General features: G+C 56.6%; 9 protein-coding genes across 9 annotated transcripts; 3 read left to right on the plus strand and 6 right to left on the minus strand.

Moving 5' to 3' along the window:
• Positions 1 to 988, plus strand: BO70DRAFT_287860 (DUF1769 domain-containing protein; the record flags this gene model as incomplete). Its single annotated transcript, XM_025539259.1, has 2 exons — positions 1 to 697; positions 771 to 988. 2 exons carry the CDS (start codon positions 1 to 3, stop codon positions 986 to 988), a joined length of 915 nt encoding a protein of 304 aa, XP_025401293.1.
• A 164-nt stretch (positions 989 to 1152) lies between these two features.
• On the minus strand, positions 1153 to 2131 carry BO70DRAFT_360043 (uncharacterized protein). The gene is made up of 2 exons (XM_025542690.1): positions 1634 to 2131; positions 1153 to 1514 (listed from the first exon to the last, which is right to left on the minus strand). Exons 1-2 carry the CDS (start codon positions 2096 to 2098, stop codon positions 1161 to 1163), a joined length of 819 nt encoding a protein of 272 aa, XP_025401294.1. The 5' UTR covers positions 2099 to 2131; the 3' UTR covers positions 1153 to 1160.
• Positions 2132 to 2849: 718 nt separating this feature from the next.
• Positions 2850 to 4394, minus strand: BO70DRAFT_193858 (isopenicillin N synthase family dioxygenase). The gene is made up of 3 exons (XM_025538527.1): positions 4043 to 4394; positions 3860 to 3928; positions 2850 to 3793 (listed from the first exon to the last, which is right to left on the minus strand). Exons 1-3 carry the CDS (start codon positions 4358 to 4360, stop codon positions 3038 to 3040), a joined length of 1143 nt encoding a protein of 380 aa, XP_025401295.1. The 5' UTR covers positions 4361 to 4394; the 3' UTR covers positions 2850 to 3037.
• Positions 4395 to 4598: 204 nt separating this feature from the next.
• On the minus strand, positions 4599 to 6784 carry BO70DRAFT_360044 (lysophospholipase family protein). The gene has a single exon (XM_025542691.1). The coding sequence runs from the start codon at positions 6708 to 6710 to the stop codon at positions 4770 to 4772; it is 1941 nt and encodes a 646-aa protein (XP_025401296.1). The 5' UTR covers positions 6711 to 6784; the 3' UTR covers positions 4599 to 4769.
• A 1237-nt stretch (positions 6785 to 8021) lies between these two features.
• BO70DRAFT_193952 (uncharacterized protein) lies at positions 8022 to 8881 on the plus strand. Its single transcript, XM_025538528.1, has 3 exons — positions 8022 to 8231; positions 8432 to 8552; positions 8703 to 8881. The coding sequence occupies exons 1-3, from the start codon at positions 8120 to 8122 to the stop codon at positions 8731 to 8733; spliced, it is 264 nt and encodes an 87-aa protein (XP_025401297.1). The 5' UTR covers positions 8022 to 8119; the 3' UTR covers positions 8734 to 8881.
• An 805-nt stretch (positions 8882 to 9686) lies between these two features.
• Positions 9687 to 10788, minus strand: BO70DRAFT_287516 (short chain alcohol dehydrogenase; the record flags this gene model as incomplete). The annotated part of the gene is made up of 4 exons (XM_025539243.1): positions 9687 to 9955; positions 10026 to 10064; positions 10156 to 10270; positions 10360 to 10788. 4 exons carry the CDS (start codon positions 10786 to 10788, stop codon positions 9687 to 9689), a joined length of 852 nt encoding a protein of 283 aa, XP_025401298.1.
• Positions 10789 to 11539: 751 nt separating this feature from the next.
• Positions 11540 to 13661, minus strand: BO70DRAFT_394306 (Zn(II)2Cys6 transcription factor; the record flags this gene model as incomplete). The annotated part of the gene is made up of 4 exons (XM_025546448.1): positions 11540 to 11691; positions 11738 to 13418; positions 13471 to 13507; positions 13576 to 13661. The coding sequence occupies 4 exons, from the start codon at positions 13659 to 13661 to the stop codon at positions 11540 to 11542; spliced, it is 1956 nt and encodes a 651-aa protein (XP_025401299.1).
• Positions 13662 to 14024: 363 nt separating this feature from the next.
• BO70DRAFT_360048 (class II fructose-bisphosphate aldolase) lies at positions 14025 to 15423 on the plus strand. The gene is made up of 4 exons (XM_025542692.1): positions 14025 to 14164; positions 14212 to 14591; positions 14647 to 14770; positions 14865 to 15423. Exons 1-4 carry the CDS (start codon positions 14082 to 14084, stop codon positions 15130 to 15132), a joined length of 855 nt encoding a protein of 284 aa, XP_025401300.1. The 5' UTR covers positions 14025 to 14081; the 3' UTR covers positions 15133 to 15423.
• BO70DRAFT_394309 (arabinan endo-1,5-alpha-L-arabinosidase) lies at positions 15400 to 16558 on the minus strand (the record flags this gene model as incomplete). Its single annotated transcript, XM_025546449.1, has 4 exons — positions 15400 to 15535; positions 15595 to 15680; positions 15753 to 16229; positions 16289 to 16558. 4 exons carry the CDS (start codon positions 16556 to 16558, stop codon positions 15400 to 15402), a joined length of 969 nt encoding a protein of 322 aa, XP_025401301.1.
• Positions 16559 to 19048: the final 2490 nt, after the last annotated feature.

Raw genomic sequence — 19048 nt, forward strand, 5'->3', positions numbered from 1 at the left:
ATGTTTACCAGCAGTAATCCCACCCCCACCACCCCCCGGCTAAAAGTCACCGCCGGAACCAGCTACTCCCCCAGCACGCACCAGCCGGTGAACATCAACAGCGACTCCCCCCTCCGCCTCACCTCCCCCCTCATCACCAGCTCCCTCTGGGTGCGCATCCAAAACCACAACCCCTCCCCCCCATCCACCTCCAGCACAAACGCATACTTCGCCCACCCCCCCACGACCAAGAACCTCTACAGCCTAACCTTCACCCTGCGCTTCCCTGCCTCCACCCACGTAACGGGGAACGACCTCCTGTTCGGGAACGACTTCGACCATCCGATCCGGGAGTATCTGCCTCCGGGATTCGGGACGGGGCTGCGGATCGTGAAGTCGGTGCTCGATCCGAGTCTGGAGGGGGATGCGTATGCGGATAAGCCGTATCTGCTGAGTCCGGGGGTGGCGGCGTGGAATTTCTTTTCGATTGGAGAGAAGAAAGAAGAAGAAGAGGAGGAGGAGGAAGAAGAAGGCAATCTCATCGTCTCAGAAGGCAGCACCGGATCCGGGATCGAGGAGCGACAGAAATATCACATCCCCGAGGAGGCGGGGGCGCGCAGGAGCCACTTCCTCCGGGAAGACGCGCGGAAGGAGTTCGTCTTCGAGGGGGGGAGGACGTATGCGGCGGATTTTGGGAATCCGTATTTGGATTTCAATGGTGAGATGAGATTCGATGCTGCTTCTCTCTCCTCCGACTGCAATGGACATGCTAATCATGTCGTTTCTGACAGAATTTGCAATCCGCCTCCCCGGAATCAGCTTCCACATCCGGAAATATGTCAGCGAGAAGAACAATGTGTTGCGGTATGTGTTGAAGAATCGGGGGACGGGGGAGGTGTATTTTGTGGTTTGTTTTACGGTGGATTTAGAGGGGGATGCCGATGACGATGAGTATGAGGGTGAGGGAGAGGGAGAGGGAGAAGACAGCGACGGTGATAGTGTCGATTAGATATTAGATCCGACACCGAGAGCGAGATGGAGATATCAGGGTCCATCTCAGACCATCCATCCATCCATCCATCCATCCATCTGCGCAAATACACGAACACGAACCGAACACGAACACCAATTCCAACCAGGATACAATCTGATTATGAGATAAATCAAACTCAACCCCCCTCTTAAACCTTAGTCTGATACACCTCCCTCAACGGATACCCCGGCAGACCCTCTCCATTTCCATCACCCTCTCCATTTCCATCTTCATCCTCAGCCTGCTGCTGCTGCGGCGGCGTAGACACGCGATACGAGTCGCCCTCGACCCGATCCGACCCGACCACCACCAGGGCAGCCAGAAACGCACACGCGTAGAAGAAAGATGTCATAAAGAGACCGGCCAAGCGTGAGTGGTCCGTGTATTCAAAGTCATCGACGGAGAACATGTCGCGGTAGACGACGTCGACGTACGCGCCCAGATTGGTGAGGGGGAGGCCGAGGGAGGAGGGGATGAGGGTTGCGATGGCGAGGCCGAGGGTCTGGGGGTTTGATGGTGGTGTTGAGGTTAGTGGGTGGGATGGTATGTGGGATTAAGAGGTGAGGTGGAGAGCAAAGAGACAGAGAGAGAGAGAGAGAGAGAAGGGGGGGGAAGACATACCCCCTGCCGCAAATGCGGAGCGCGCATTAGGGCCAAACCCAGACTCCCCGACGCCATGATCATAGCCAGGACCTGGAGGACGTAAAACGCCGTGCGGAGCGCGTGCTCATGGTCCTGCAGGTCGTAGATATCAAAGTCCCAGGAGGGGCCGTACAGAGCGTCAACGATCTTGGTCTGGATGGCGACGGTGCAGAGGAGGAGGATGGCGAGGAGGGCGAGGACGACGGAATGGGCGATGCGGATAAACGCGCTGGTGGCTTTGGCCTGCTGGTGCAGACGGCGACAGATGGGGAGGAGGATGATGGCGAAGAGGTCGTACTGGGCCAAACTGACGAGCCAGTCGAGGGAGATCAGCCCGCGGTAGCCGTCGGCTTGGGTGAGGATGGCGCATTGGGTGAGGGCGGTGATGATGATGGAGATGATCATTGCGCTGGTGGGGTTAGATTGTAGCTGTTGCTGAGCCATATATGGGGTTCGTACAGGATCATGAAGACGATGGAGATGGCGAAGAGCAGCCAGAGTCGGACTGGGATGGTCTTCTTGCCGAGCCCGCGGGCGATGGTGAGGTAGAACAGCGCGATGAAGACGACCAGGTACAGCGAGTGGAAGGCGAGGTCGACGCGCGACGACTCTGACGCGAAGGCCTCGTTCTGGCTACATCTCGAGCCGGTCAGCGACCAGTAGTTGGCGTAGGAGAAGGAGTCGGTGGAGTTGCGAGATCGTGGTGCTGGGGATGGGGCCATGGTGTCTGGGCTGGGATGAGCAGTCCTTGGTGGATATGTTTCTTCTTCTTGTATCTTTTTGCGTGTTCTTCCTGTGAACCCTACGGCGAGTGTCGATCTGAGCGTCGCTGGGAGAGGCAGGTCTGATTGGCTAAGGTATGAGACAGTGGTGATTGAATAGGGGAGTGATGATGGCCAGACTCTGGCCCGTCGAGATAATAGGGTTGGATGGCTTGATGGCTTGAACTTGGACGGCGAGGTGAAGCGGTCTCGGGGCTGACAGCACCACCACATCACCCGGAACATGGTTCCAGGCAGTCCAGACCTAATTAGACTTGGCAGTCGTGGCTGTTGAGAGTACTCGTCCAATTCGGTCCCTTTGCTGAGTCCTTTGCTGTATATGCTTCTGGGATGAGATCATCTCCATGACCGCTCACCAAATCACCAAAGCAAACCTGTCCAATGACCGGAACTACCCCCTCCCATCGTAGGAGGTTATCAAGACACTCTAGTCGAGTGACCATATTCCGATACCCCATGGCACTGTCCATCGAATCGTCGGCTCAAACCATGTCTCAAACCCTCATGCGCAACTGCCCTATCCAACGCATCCTGCCCAACGCACCCTTCCCATCCTCACTCCATCCCCATCATGATCCCCATCGGACTCCAAGGTACATCGCTACTTCTCATACTCCCCCAACGCCCACTGCAACAAATCGGGATACCACCTCCGCCCAACATCCTGATGGCTCATAACGCGATGCACCAGGGTGCCCTCGCCCACCCTGCCCCTGAAAACCTTATCAAACGTGCCCTCGGCATCGGACCTGACCCTCTCCCCCAGTTGCACCTCCCCCCTGACCTCCCCCGGAATCTCCAACCTCATCTCATCCGCGCGCAGATCCAAACTCATGCCCTGAAAAACCGGGATCGAGAACCTCGCTCCCAGCCCTTCACCAGTACTGGAAACAAAATTCTCAGGAGCAAGATTAACCCGATGCGTCGTCGCGGGACAGACACCCTGCGTGATCGCCTCGAACGCCCTCCCGATATTCACGACGAGTGAATCTCTCCCCGGGAGAGGGGGGGCGGGGATCCATTCCCCGGATTTATTCTGCACTTCTAGTCCAGCATGCGGGGTGGGCTGGAGGAGGAAGGTGAGGAATTCAGAGTCTTTGTGAGCGCCCACGCCCTGCGATGAAGATGAGGAAGAAGAGGAAGAAGAAGAAGAAGAAGAAGGAGGAGGGGGAGGGGGATACTTGATTAATTTCAGTTTCTGCTGGGTGGGGATCTCGAAGAATCGGCATAGAGCGGTGGAGGGGAGGCCGAGGGCTTCGGCGACGAGGGTTTGGAAGGATGCGGCGATGGGGCTGAGTTCGTCGAGGTAGGATTCGATGGTGTGGCGGAATCCCGGGAGGGAGGATTCGTCGGGCCACTGGTTGATTTATTCTTTAGTGGGTTGTGGATTGGGAGGGAGAGAGATATGGGACGATGGGTTTACCTGGTTCGGACCCCGGATATTGCGATACAAAGGCGCGTCCGGGGGCGGGGGAGGCAACTCGGTCGCGAACTGGTGGGTATCTATATATCAGCACCCATAGTTACATCATGATCCACCCATATGAATCATCAATCGGCATCAATCAACCCGTAAGCAATGCCGAGGGAGTAAGAAGAGACGCACATCAAACTGCTCCCGATAATCCACCACGCGGGCGGTCGTCTCCGCGCCGAGTCGCGAATAGCCCAGGAAATGTTTACTGTTGACCATCTCGATCTCGAGCTTCTTCTCCAGCGGGAGGGCGAACAGGGCGGTGGTGTGGCGGATCAGCTGGTCGCGGACGGCGGGGGCGATGGGGGCGTTGACGAGGTAGAAGAAGCCGACGTGGAGGAGGGCATGGCGCAGGTCGGACAGGAAGAGGGGTTTGGTGGTGGGGTGGGTGGTGAGGGCGTAGTCGAGGATGGGGATGCTGGTGAATGTTGATGCTGTGGGGGAGGACATGGCGGGAGGATGTGATATATGAATGGTATAGTAGGTCATGTAGTTAGTGGAAAGATGTTCAGGCGGATAACTAGAGAGATGGAGAGATAAACAGCCGTAGGCGGTGGAAATGCCTGTGATTGCGCCATCGGGCCGACCGGTGGCACCTTTAATTGGCATTCTATCGGGATAGGGCACGATTTTACTCCCCTTTCCAGTCTTACTCAAAAAAAAATAATCTACACAGATTGAAGACCAATTATTAACATCATGCATCTCATTCACGCGTTTATGCTATTATGCGATCATCACATGCGACAAAAGAAAAAAAAATATACACCTCATATGTACCCGAAGAAAACATTTCCCAAACCAAAACCAAAACATGACCATCTACATCTACATCACATCACATCGCATCGCATCACGTCTACAGCGCCCAGAACAGCGCCAGCACGGACGCCAGCACGACCACCGAGTAATCCGCCACGGTCTTCAGCGCGCCGCTGGAGGCGATCAGGATGCTGGGGTTGTATTCCCTCGGATCGGTGCTGTTGAGGGTGCCGTTCCAGCAGTAATCGGTGAAGCAGGTGGTGCAGATGGTGGGCAGGGAGGTGTTGGTGCGGTAGGTGGAGCGCTGCAGGATGGCGCAGGCGACGCACTGAGGGAAGTTCTCGTCGACGGTGCCGTTGCCGCGCGTGACGACGTTCCAGCCGTTGGTGATGACGGAGTCACGCTCCTCGTCGGTGTAGGTGAGCGTGAAGGTCGAGAAGTTGGAGTCGTAGGTGTAGGGCGAGTTGGGGAGGTAGATGACCAGGGGCGCCTTGCCGGAGATGTTCTTGGGGTCGCAGCCGAAGAAGCTCGGACGGCTGTTGAGGCCCAGGTTGACGAAGGTGTTCTGGTCCGGGATGGCCGGGAAAGCCGTGCCGTTGGCGATGCCCGTGCGGTCGAGGCTGCGCTCGTAGGTGGCCACCAGCGACGTGCCGTTGGGCCAGTAGTAGTCCGTGTCGGCCGACGAGTCGATCGCGAAGATCACGTCCACCGCGCGCTCCGGCTGGATCAGCGGCTGCAGGGGGATGTTCTCGCCGTCCTCGCCGCCGTCGACCACGTTCAGGTCCTTGGTCGTCGCGTAGGTCTCGCTGCTGTCGCGGTAGTCGTAGAAGGGGTTGGGCGAGTAGATGGCGATGTCGTCGTTGCGCTCGCCCAGGTCGTCGAGGATGTCGGTCAGGGCCTCCTTGAGGATGGTCGGGATGCTGGTGGTGTTGATATCCAGCAGGAACTCGTTGAACAGCGTCGACGACGAGCCCATGATGAACCCGGCGTTGTCAAAGCCGCGGACGCAGCTGGCGTTGTCGGCCACCGTGCCGTTCACAAACCGCGAGCCCAGGTACTGCAGCGGGGCGAAGGCATAGACGGTGGGGTCGAACGAGCCAAACTCCCAGGGGTTGACCTCGTACACGGTGGCATTGTCCGTGATGATGTACTCGTTGGGGTTGCGCCCGTCGGCGACGACCAGCGGCATGGGGTACGCGCCGGCCTTGAAGTCGTCCATCAGGGCGATGGAGGACCAGGTGTAGCTGGGGCCACCGTCCTCGTCGGAGGAGTTGACCAGCTGGTAGGACAGCGCGCGGCCCCAGTAGTCGGTGAAGGAGGTGTTGAAGCCGGCGTCGGCCTTGCCGGCGACCTGCTCGGTGATGTCCTTCCAGTACTCGACCGTGCTGACGATCTGGATGTCGTCGTAGTCGGGGCCCTCGAGGAGGCTCTTGTCGAAGTTCCAGACCTTGTTGCTGGCCTGCAGCTCGGCGATGGAGCTGAAGTTGTTCACGAACATCGACCCGACCAGCCAGCTGCCACCACTGAGACCGGCCACGTAGGTGGCCGACTGCAGCAGGCCGCCCAGCTGTCCGGCGTTGGTGGTATTGGTGACGCGGCTGTCGAAGGCCTTGAGCCCACCGGCGCCGTTGGTCAGGGCCCGGTAGCCACCGCCCGAGGCGGCGATGGCGATGTTGGGGATGTTGGAGATGTTGCTGGAGTGGGCGTCGATGTAGGAGGTGGTGTCGAAGCCGGTCAGGTTCAGGCGGGTGAGCAGATCCTTCATGGGGGCGAGGGTGACATTGCGGCGGATCTCGAGCCAGTCGGTCTCGTTGGTGGAGAGGGCGTTGGCCTCGCGGATGGTCGGGCGCGGGGAGGGACAAGTGACGTTGGTGGGCGTGTAGCCATCGGGGGCGTTGGGCAGGTCGCGCTGGATGTAGTTGGCCACCGCCCGGGCGGCCACCGACGCAACGTCCGCTTCCAGCTCCTGGAACGACGAGGGCAGCGAGGCCGCGCTGGCCAGTCCCGCGGCAGCTGCAGTGAGAACAGGGAACTTCATGATCGGCAGGTACGACGATCGGAGCGGGTGTCTGGGGCTGGTCACAGGAGGAGAATTCAAGGGGGAAAAAAAACCAGCGGCAGGGGATGGGATGGGAAGTTATAAGATCGGGGGGATCGGAGGATCGGGAGGACGGGGGGGAGGGCAGTGGGCAGTAGGCAGTAGGCAGTGGGCAGTGGTCCACTGGGCACTCAAGTCAGGGCAGCAGCAGCCACAGCCGCGGAGCACCCGGAAGGCTTGGGCATCTTGGCACCTCCACAGCTGGTCAGATTCTGCGGCTCCAGGAGCTGACCCGGACTTCGGTTGGAATGTTGCATGTGTGCCCTGCCATGCCAGGCTGATGATAGGCCCAGGAAAGGGAAGCAGCCCCCCCCTGCGCCCTCTCCAGGGGCAGCGCTTTGTACTTTGTTGTCCCTGAAGGGACTAGGGATGCTGGACCGTCATCACGCAGGATCGGCTAGGCAGCAGGAAATTGCCCTGCGCCACGGAGTCCGGGGCCAGCTGGGATTTCAAATTTGGGTAGCTGAAGAGGGCAGGGGGGCCGGAGCCATGGTTGTTGGGCGGGTGAAAACTCATCCTCGTGGGTTCGGTGACATAACTAAGGGCCAGAAGGAGCATCGGGCTGGGCCGATGCCGATACCGATAATATGGTGCAGCAAGCAGCAAGCAGCACAAGGCTGCGGAGGATTAGAATTGTGGATGCAGTGGGACAGAATAGATTGATGGACAGCGGGGCGTTGCTGGTGCGGCAGCTCCTGTTCGTGTGCTCGGGTATTCCTGCTGGGGAAGACGCGAGGAAAACGAGGACAAGGCTGGGGGGGGGGTCACGTGGGTTATGCATTTCCCTGATACCCGCTGAGTCAGCTGTTATGCTTTTAGTTAGTTATACTCCGCTGAGTCATTTTGCTCGTCAGCGGAAATAACTAGTTAGTTAACTAACTAACTAGTTAAAATCCCTTCTCTGACATCATCACGTCGTCATTCTCAAGTGCTGGAACTTCTCCTGTCTGCCTCAGGCACCACTGCCGCATCCGCCAAGACTGGCCTTTCCCTTTCCCTTCCTTTCCTCTCCCTCGATCATCCGTCCCTCTTCGCAGGTTCCCCGGTTCGAGTGAATATGAATATCCCACTGCTCCCGTCGATCCATCTTGAGTTCAGTCCATGACATCACGAACACGAGTCTCTTGGCAGGGTGGATGGTTGTAACACCCATCGCATCGCGGTATAAATATGTAGTCGGCCCTTGCAGGGAGGAACTCTCCTTTTTCCTCTATTGTGCATACTGCATACTGCATATCGGAGAATAACCCACATCTACTTACTGTCCACGTTCCACGTTAACCTAACACCCATCGAAACCACCAAAAAACAAGAAACAACCCCACTCTACAGACATACATACATACATCATGGATAAGCTCTCCGGACTCGCCTCGAAGCTGGGTGGAAGCGGCGGCGGCAGCAGCAGCAGCAGCTCCAACAATGCGGGCGGGGCCCAGCAGGAGGACTACGTTGATAAGGGTGCGTTGCCTGATTTTTATTCTGGTTCTCGTTCTTGTTCTCGTTTTTATTACTGGTCTACCCTGCATATTATCCTGGTACTATCTTGCCAATTTAGCTGCCTAGCTACGGCTAGTCTACCCTACCCTGCCAGGATGTGCCAGAACCAGTCCAGTCCATCACCACCACCACCAAAACCAATCTAATCGATGACATCACAGGCCTCGACTCGCTCGAAAGCAAGTTCGGCGGGGGTAAGGTCGATCCGCACTCGGCCAAGATGCGCTCCACCAACGAGAAGATCACCGACACCGCGCGCGAGAAGTTTGAGAGTATCACGGGGTATGTCATTCCACATTCCACATTCCACATTTCACCTTCCACCTTCCACCTTCCATTTTCTTCTTCCTCTGCACGGTCGGGGTAGTGTGATGTGTGATACATACGATCATAAGTGTGATGAGTGAGTGCTAATTAGGATTGGGATTTTAGCAAGAAAGTGCCCTCGAAGATCTCGAACTAATCAATTAAGTAATTCCTCTTAATCATTTAATGTCATGTCCAAGATGAATTATACATTATACCAGTCGGAGGGATGGACAGGTTGTGATATGATATGATATGATATGATATGATCTTTCATGCTACGATGTACTTATCTCCTCCCCCCAATAACGAACACACAATACTATGTACTCTGTAATAAAAAATCAATCACATCCGCTCAAACGACGCCAACACCAACCCCCGTATCCCTCTTCACCACATAGCGTGTATTCAACCGACACAACTGCAACAGATCCCTGCGCCTCAGGATACTAGGATACTTCTTCCCCTCCATATGATGATGATAATGCATATCGACAGGGCCAGAATGAAAGAACCAGCATACATGACCGATTGACGCCGGCCCAGCACCCCCCCAAAAGGACCTTCCCCTCCACAAAGCTGACGACGCGGTAATCCTCCAGCTGATGCGAGGACCGGATCGTCATCGGGCGGGTAAACAGCGAGTTATACATGCTCCAGACAATCAAGCCGATCGTTGCTGGCATGCCTGCCCCTTGGATCCTCGAGCAGTCGATCGCCCAAAGTGTTCCTGAATGGTGACACCTAGCGACACCGGACCCGACCCGGCGTGTACCTTGAGGGTCACCGTGCAGGTCTGCCTCTCTTGATTTGGCCAGTACGCGGATAGGCCAGGTATACGAGGTTTGTGCGCGAGCGAGCAAGCTGATGCAGCCTATTCTGGTGTCTGCTGCTGTCTTCATTCAGCCGTGTCATTCTGCAGTGCATAATATCGTCGGTTGCGCACATATGTACACACACATGCAAATCATATGCACGAGGGAATAAACAATCCAGCCAGCAACCAGCAACCAGAAACCAGCAACCATCCCCGGTACCATCAAACGGAGGAAATCCACCCCCCCAGACAAGGACCTGTTTCTGTCCGTTCGACACCCGCCCGACAAATCACCAAGCCCCCACAACCCCAGCAACAGGAATATCAATCCCAGTGGTATACGAGCTCGCATCACTCAACAAATACACATACGCGCCGCCCAGCTCCCTCGGATCCGCAAGACGGGGCATACCGCCGTAATTTTCCATCTTGGTGGCCCAGTCGGGCGACGTCTCGACGTAGTATGTCATTGCGGTGCGGACGAAGCCCGGCGAGATGCTGTTGACGCGGATGCCGTGCTTGCTCCATTCCATGGCGAGGGTGTGGCACATGTTTCGGACTGGAGGGGTGGGTGAGTGAGTGGGGGGGTGGAGGGAGGGAGGAATAGGTGTAGTAGGGTAGGTGCTTACTTGCGGCTTTGGTGGCGCCGTAGGGGCGGAGGGGGCGGCCTGGAGGAGTAGATTTGATTTGTTAGTGGTCTTGTGGGGGATGCTTGGGTTGGGATGGGTGATGATGCCCGGCTCGAACGATCCAGGATACTTACGCGATTCGGACGGTAGGACGTCATACTCGCAGTCATCACAATAGACCCCTTGATGCCCAGCTCAATAAACTTGCGCGCCACGATCTGCGCACAGAAATACGATCCGAACACCTGCACATCACATCTCATCGCCATCAGCACATTGCCCCCAGACCCATCCAGACCCATCCATAACCATCCATATCCATCCGCCAACTCACATTAAGATTAAACATCTGCTCCAACTCCGGTCTATCGAACTCCATCGCGGGCTGGTGCTTCGTCATGCCCGCATTAGCCACCAGGCCATCAATGCGCCCCGTCTCGTGGACAATCTGATTGATCGCCTTCTCGATACTCTCCTCCGAAGTGACATCCGTCTGGATGAACCGGAAATTCGGGAACCGGGTCTGCAGCGCGATGGTCTCCTCGCCCGGCTGCATCCGATCCAGGGAGTAGACGAACTGGGCGGAGTTGGCGAAGCACACCTCCGCGATACCGAGGCCGATGCCGCGGTTGGCGCCGGTGATGGCGATGACTTTATCTGATAGGGTGATCTGCCAGGTGAAGGTCGAGGGGGGCATGGTGCTAAGGAAGGGCGATGGACCCGGGTTGGCGTCCGGGGTCGGGGTGTCTGGAGTCGGAGGCATGGTGGGTCTGTGGTTATTCACGAGAAGGGTGAAGTGGACGATTGGAATCCCAACTGGAGGTCTCAAAGTGGCCGCCAATTTCACCGCGATCGTAAACGCTCGGATCGGGATGTCCCTCTTTAAACCTCGGCTGAAACCCGGGGCTGGATGTTCGGCTCGAGATCATCGGGTCTGCATTTATGAAAGCTTGACGTCAAGCAGGATGCCCACTTTCCCTCCGCGAACCTGTTCCATCACTCCATTGCACGATCCCCGCGATCGGAGATCTATCCGAGTCGCTGCCTCGGCACGAGGCAGCTGGTTAGCGAACAACACACAATCCGACTAGTACGATTGCAGCCATGCGGAGATCGCTGGCCCACAACAATTAATATCCCGGAAGTCTCCCAGTAATTGAGTTGGCGTCGGCTGAATCTCGGGCATAATGTCTCTCACGGCCGCAGTTCCAAGTGTAGATGTCCAAAGGGGCGGCAATCCCAAAGTCTCACTTTCATTCATTCGTTATTATACATTCACAAGGTAGATGGGCAGGACTATTATAATGTAATCAGGTATCGTCACTCGTCGCCGTCGTCCGCAATGTTTATCTGCGACGGCTTCGCCCCACGGGGTGGATGTTGTGGGGTTTGAAAGACCACGTTTCGTTCCAGCTTCCAAGTAAACCATGTCCGGACGCTGGATGAAGGCACTCAACCTAAATGAGCCGAGTAGGAAGCTGGTTCAGCGACTGCTTTGGCGATCCGGTTGAAGATCAGCCCGTGAACCCCGCAAATCCGTCCTTCTGGTATTCCGTCTCCAGAACATCCCGCAGCGAGTATCGGGGCCAACAGACCCTGCGCTCGAAGATGTCGATGAGGTCGAGCAAGACAGCCCGCTCATGAGGCGTATGGACGCTCATCCCCGCTGCGTCAAGTCAGCCTAGGTCCGGGTCGCGCGTGGAATGGCTTACCCCCAAAGGTACAATAAAGAGACATCAGGCTAGCGGCCAGGTCGTCCTCGCTTACGTTCCGAGCAATTCCACAAATGGTGTTTACCGATGCGGTCAGCAGCTTCTGCGCAGCCCGGTAGTCTTGGAAGCCGCCAATGGACGGCCGATGGGAGATAACCAGGATTCTAGCTAAACTGTGGAGCTGCAGGGCTGCCGCGTAGGGCGCAGGGTGGACCCAGATCGGGGGGAAGACGTCTGCGTGCTGTGCGGTTGGGAGTGGAGTGTACTCCGGAGTCAGGCAGTCCTGCCATTCCTGGAGCATGTACAGGAGCTCGGTGCCCCTCTCCAGACGAGCTGCTATGTCTTTATTGGCTTCTTCGCGCGAGGCATAGTTGACGCACTGCGCCAGCAGGTATGACGCGAAACAGGCTAGCTCCGGAGCCGTCAGCGTGGATACATGTCGCTTGGGCTTCCAGTAGGTGAAGACTCGGCGGCGTTCGCGCATCGCCACCCAGACATCTTGCCGCAGCCACGCCCACCAGACGCCCTGGCGCAGACCCCCACACTCGCCGTCGTTGTTCTGGTATCTCTGGATCCAAAACACCCCCTTCAGATGCCGCTCCCAGTCCCGATTCGAGCCGTCGATCATCTCGTACGTGCTGATCAAGAACGCGGTGGAAATGATTTCATGGCTGAAGGCGAAACTGGGATACCGCATCGCCTTGTTCAAGTATTCCAGCGTCTCGTGGTAGTACTGGGCCGCCATGTCGCGGTCCGCGACCGGGAACTCTTCTGACTTGGTCCCGTCATCTTTGTGTCTGACTACTCCGGCGCCTCGGCCTTCATCCTTATGCCATATGGAGAGATGGCGGGACGAGACGGCCAGGAGCGCCTTCATTACACCCGTGTTCCTCATGGCCAGTTGTGGGACCTTGGTCGATATCTGTGCGCTCGGATCGAAGAAGTCGAACCATGAGCTCATGTTCCGCACGAAGTGCTTGAATATGTGGTATTCCTGGGTGGATAGCTGGACCGGGCCAGGGGCTGTCCATGACGAGGGATCGTCGGAGAGAAGTCTGGGTTGGTTATCGGCTGCGGCTGTCAGTCTATTCTGAAACTCGGGGTCCTGCTCAAAAGATGCTGCTCGGAAACTCTCGTACTGCCGAAGGCTTTGCGGTTGGAGATTTGAGTCCGACAGGTGGCTGGTTGGCACTTCGCCTGCTGAGTTGGCAACTCGCTGGGGCGGTGATAGCAGAAAGCCTCGATCCGCGTTCACGGCATCGTTCGCCAGCAGCTCGAACCAGCTCAATGGAGCCAGTCGCGTCGAGACTGTGGAATCGGTGCCAGGGGAATGGCCGTATTCATGTGTTGAGGTAGGAGGGGATATGCGGTTGTTTCGGGGCCCACCAAAGTCTGGCGTCAATGTTTGGCTATTCTGCAGGGCTGGAGATGCCGGGATAGATGCCCTGTGGGTGGACGGCGCCGGATCTGGCACTGGTTGTTCATGCTGGCAGGCATCAACCAGCACGCGTAACGGCTCATGCAGTGCTGGGGTGGTTAGTGGCTGTAAAAGGGGTGAGTGGTGTGGTGCAGGGACGGGGGTCGCGGCGACCCCTGCGCTCGGGGTGGCCGGATGGCTCTCGGTCCCCCCGTAGACACAGTCGCGTTGTCCTTTGGCGCAAGGACCGCACTGGGGGCGAGCCTGAACCCTGGTTAGCAGGGGAGTTTCGCACGGATGCATTTATCTAACGCACCTCGTCGCATTTGACGTGACGCCGCTTGCAAATGAGGCTGTGGCCGTCAGCATGTCGGTCAAACAACCGCCATAATCACGGGAGAAACTTCGGGGCAACACTGACCAGCCGGTGGTGGCCCGCAGGCCGCGGCCGCGGGATTTGCGAGGTTTCCGAACGCCACGCGAGGTCCCCTGCGTAACATCGGCCATGGTGCCTCATCACCCGAGACCTGTGCCGCCTATGCGTTCTGCACTATGGGGGATGAAGGCAGGAGGAGATCGGACGTCGGGAGTTCGACCGGTCGCGTCGAGGTCAGACTCAGAACTGGGTGCTCGCCTGGGAGTGGAGCAAGCGAGAAAAGCCGAAAGTAACCCACTACCGAAGTGCTGGTTTGATTCGGCAATGAGCGCCACGGCACGGCCCTCGAGACGAGGGCTCCGGGCGAGTATCGTGCGGGGGGACCATGGGCTGATATGATGCATGGTGATGCAAACAGTAGTAGTACAGCACTATCCGACCTAGAAGTAGCCCTGGCCGTCCGCAACGACTGAAGAAGCGAATGAAACGCTCTCCGGACCCCGCAGATCCTGCAGATAAGATATAAGATCGGTTGAGAAAGGCCAATTAAGATGGCTTGGCGTGCCCAAAACAAGACCCTCCAGATTCTGCACGCCGCGGAGCAGGGCCGGTATGGGGTGTTGGCGGCGATCGTGTGGGTGACGCCAGCACCAGGTCTGGATAGCTGACTGACCACGACAGCTACAACGTCGAGCACATCACGGCGTTTGTTCGGGCGGCTGAAAGTCGCCGGTCGCCCCTGATCATCCAGCTGTTCCCGTCGTCGCTCGACCAAACCCCGTCCCTTGTCTACGCCGCGTCGGCGGCCGCGAAACACGCATCGGTTCCCATCTCAGTCCATCTCGACCACGCGCAGGACGTCGACCAGATCAAACATGTCGCCGATCACCTGCCATTTGACTCGATCATGGTGGACATGAGCCATTATGCGAAAGAAGAAAACCGGTCGAAAACCAGCAGGCTGCGAGAATACTGCCACGCGAGGGGGATCGCGGTGGAGGCGGAGACCGGGCGCATCGAGGGAGGAGAGGATGGGATCAAAGGGACGGATGATCTGGAAGGTAAGGTATGCCGGACACGCGACCGCTAGCAAGCAAGATCTAATCGTGGTGCCAGGGATACTCACGAACGCGGAAGATGTAGAGGAATTTCTCCGCGCGGGAGTGGATTTCCTGGCTCCAAGCGTGGGAAATCTCCACGGGGATTATGGGTCCAACGGACCGCAACTCGAGATGGAGAGGTGAGACTTTTGCAACCGGGACCGCCTCCACTAGAAGGATATCCAGGCACCTGTTCGTCGAGGGGAAGGGCTCCGTTTTCTAACAACTCGCCAGGCTTCATCGAGTATACCACGCGCTGGAGGGACGCGCGACCCTCGTGTTACACGGGACCAACGACTTCTCGCCGGAACTTTGCCGCGCGTGCATCGCGGCGGGGGTCACCAAGTTCAATGTCAACAAGCTGGTCTTGGATCCGTGGCATGCGCATCTTCGCGGTAACGTAGATAAGCCCCTGACGCAGCTGATGACAGAGGGGATTGACGTGCTCACGACGGCGATGGAGGGGTGGATGGACGTGATGGGGAGTAGTGGGAGGGCTTAGGGAGGAAGAATAAGGGAAGAATAAGGGAAGAATAAGGGAAGAATAAGGGGAGAAGAGGAAGAAGGCCGAGAGCGAAGGCGAGAAGGGAAGGAACAGCCTCAGGCACACCGTACCCATTCACGGCAGTGCTATAACTAGTATCACCAACTATATACAGAGCCAGGCCACCCTCGGGGCCGCCCAGATCAAGAACGTATGTACGTATGTATGTATGTATGTATGTACCAGGCTCAACAATACGCATACCCCCCTCTACCGCACACTAGATTACACCACCGGCCATCCGGTGGACCAGTCAATGACGTTCCATCCGAACTGGGCCTCATCATCGGCCAGACCGATGTCCGTGTCCATGTAGTGGTAGTAGAGCACGGAGCCGTAGGTCGGGTCGTCGAAGACACCCCTGAGAAAGCAAACATCAGTTATCCTGTACCAACTGAAACAAAACATGGGGCTACTTACTGTCCACCCGGTCCGTAGACCGTGCCGTGGCTGGCCAGAACCAGAGTGCCACCGCCGTCGGTGCATGCGACACCGTCGGCATCGACCTGCATTCGATTCGTCAGTGTCTTTTCTTTTCTTTCATGGGTTATCATGGGGAAGAAGGGGGGGGTTCTTACGAAGTCGCCTGTGGGAGAGGTCGACCGGCAGACCTCGATATGATACTCCGTTCCTGCCGCAGGGAGGGAGGTGGTGTATCCGCAGCAGATGCCGGCCGAGTAGAAGAGGTAGTAGTAGTCGCCGTACTTGTAGAGGAAGGAACCCTCCTCGGCGTGGGTCCCGTCTGGCTGGTAGGCGATGTTGTAGGAGGCGGTGGAGGTCTTGGTGGGGGGCGACTCCATGGGCACCTGGTAGATATCATCCCAAAAAGAGCCGAACTGGACGTAATAGGTGCCGTCGTCGTTCAGCAGGTTGGGGTCGATGGCGTTGTAGATCTTGGAGGAGGACGACTCGATGCCCACGGAGCCGTGGTCGGTCCAGCTGCCGTACTCCATGGTCTCGGACGTGGCCAGGCCGATGGCCGAGTCCTGCGAGCCAAAGGTCGACACGGCGTAGTAGACGTAGTAGAGACCGTCGATGTAGGAGACATCCGGGGCCTGGGGGGTCAGTCAGGCTGCGTTGCGAGAGGTGCAGAGGGTGAGTGATGATCACCTACCCATAGGTCATTGTTGCCGGCCAGGTCAATGGACGAGCCATCCGGCAGCATCGAGCCGACAGAAGTCCATGGGCCCTCGAGGGAGGAGGCCGAGACGTAGGAGATGTCGTCTCCGGTCGAGAAGAGGAAGTAGGTTCCGTCGGACTCTCTGCGAATCAGGCCCGGGTCATGGGTGGTGCAGACCCCAGAGCAGGCCCCAGGATCCGCGTAGCCCTGGACGAGGGTGGCGAGCAGAGGGGCCGAGAGGGCAGACAGGAGACGATACATCATGGCTGCAGCTGACTTGCACAGTGATCCTGCTGGCACGCCTGTCATGAGCTTCGAGCTGGCCTGGCATAGTATTTATACGCTCGCCCACCGCGGAGAGAACCCCCCCCGTCAGTCATTTTTGGGACAAAATGGATATAGTTTCCGCCGCCGGAGGGCTCTCCGTGGCAGTTCGGTCGTTTCATCAGCCATGCCATGTTGTTGAAAAAGAAATATCCCGGAGGCACCACCGGAATCCGGCGCGGTTGCAGGCTGCATGCAGGATCAGGCCGGGTGGAGGGATGCAGAGGAGATGCAGGATGCAGGGCCTGACTCGGCACGGATGTGGATGGATGTGATGGGTTGAGCGATGTCATGAAAGGGGCAGTTGAGATACCCGGCAGGCTGACTCTGCAAGGTGCTGCCTTCAGGTAGAGAGCGTGGCGTCCGAACACGAGGCATCCGAGCCCTAGGATGCAGCCATGTGCCATGCAGCCACGCAGCAGGCGTGATTTACTGCCGGCAGTCTGCGGCAGTACAGGATGACTGTGTACCAGAAGCAGAGCAGACAAGTAAGGTAGGCATTAACTACGCCATACTGGGCAAAATCTCCGCTCCCCACATCGTGGATGGGCCACATTCACTGTGCAGTTGGGAGTGGTGGTGGTGGTGGTGATGAGCTGATTCAACATGCCATGTACATTCTCTCAGCAGCCTAGTTTCTCAATATGTGGATAACAAACATATCTTGATAATTGAACAGAACATACTCATATTTACCTCGAAAACATTCCATCCCGTCATGACCCCATCCTTGCACCGGTCCTACAACGGATGGGTGTCCACCATCCAGCACACCCGACTAGGACGCCTTGACACGGACCCCTTCCACCCACCACCGGGGCTAAGCTTCGAGGGAATGGCGCCCCTGTCTCTGGCGGTCAAACCCCAACAATCTCTCTCTGAGAGCTAGCATATATACACACAGCATTACAGATTAACTATCCACATGAAAAAAAGAAAAAAAAAATTAATGATTCCGGCGAGCAGACATCTACCAAATCAATCCACAACGGCTATTCCCTCTCCCATCCTGACTCCTTCAACTCCACCTCCGCCCTGCACGGTAGCCACAGACTAACGGCACATGCATCCTTCCCTAATTTAAATAAATTGACACGGCAGAGCTTAGTTTCTGACTGACTATTCTAGCAAGGAACTAAACATTCTAGTGCCGTGGGAGATAACTCCGTATCTACCTCCCACTCAACCCCAACTCAATCTCAATCCCTGTCTATGTATCTAGTAGTCTAGTCTGGCAAACGCATTCGGAAATGCACCATCCCCCCCCCCCCACGGGAAATATTAATTTCCAGGCCGTCCTTGTACTCCGGGTGGCTGGACTGGGTATCCAGTCTGACCTTCTGATTCTGCACAGACGACTCGACTCGACTCGACTCGACTCGACTCCGCAGGAGGGACTAGTACCTCGGAGTTGATATAGTATCCATCCATCCTTCATCTGTTCATGCCATGTATGTATATACGTACATGTGTGTTGGTACTTCCACGCACATTAACAAGTAATCCTGGGTGGTTTGATTCTGTGGGATAAGAATACCGTATGGCAGATACTAACTATCTACCGGTATCATCTGTTTAGGTTGAGGGTTTTGTGATATCTATCCCAGACAAGCCCTCAAATCGAAATTTCAAACTCTGGGGACTGACCACCCACCCACCCACCTACGGATGATGAACAGATCCCCATTCTCCTCGGCACTCGCAGCAATCACCATGGGCCGGTCCGGAGGGCGTCTCCGCCACCAGGCCAGGGCAGGGTGACCAGCCCCCGTGATCTGCTCGTCTCGTCTCGTCTCGTCTCGTCTCGTCCCGGACCGGACGGCGGACGGGGTAGATGGCCCTCGCATCAATCTCCGGATGGAAGGGATCGACAGGCTCTCTGCCGTCCGGTCCGTGAGTGGTCATCCCACCGGGACAAGACATCTGCCCATTGCCATTAGTACTACTTACTCCCTTCTACTGCGGTTGTCTGTCTGTCTGTCTGTCTGTGTGAGGATGTTCGTGATTTATCCCACATTCAAATGCCATTATCTTGTAATGAAGAACATGATGGTACACGGCTGATCTGTCATACTTTTGGGTTGAATGCCGAATATCCCATAATGCTACTTCTCCACTTGTCCAAGAATATAAATGCACCAATCCGGATCTATCTGCACGAGAGGTGCTGGCTAGGTCAACTGGTGTTCGCATATAGTCAAGTACACATCGCATAACCAGAGTCAAATAATAAGGTGCATGTTCGACCATTAACAAACCAAGATGAAACGAAGTGAAATGTTTTTTACAGACAACACAACACCCACCCATATCGACACCGGTCTAGAAATGTCTACCTGCCTACCTGCCTAGCTAGGTATAATATAAATACAACACATCCACTGGCCCAATCCTGCAATCAAAATCCAAGCCATACCTACATCCATCCCC

This window comes from Aspergillus heteromorphus (assembly GCF_003184545.1).
Source record: "Aspergillus heteromorphus CBS 117.55 chromosome Unknown BO70scaffold_6, whole genome shotgun sequence".
Lineage (NCBI taxonomy): Eukaryota > Fungi > Ascomycota > Eurotiomycetes > Eurotiales > Aspergillaceae > Aspergillus > Aspergillus heteromorphus.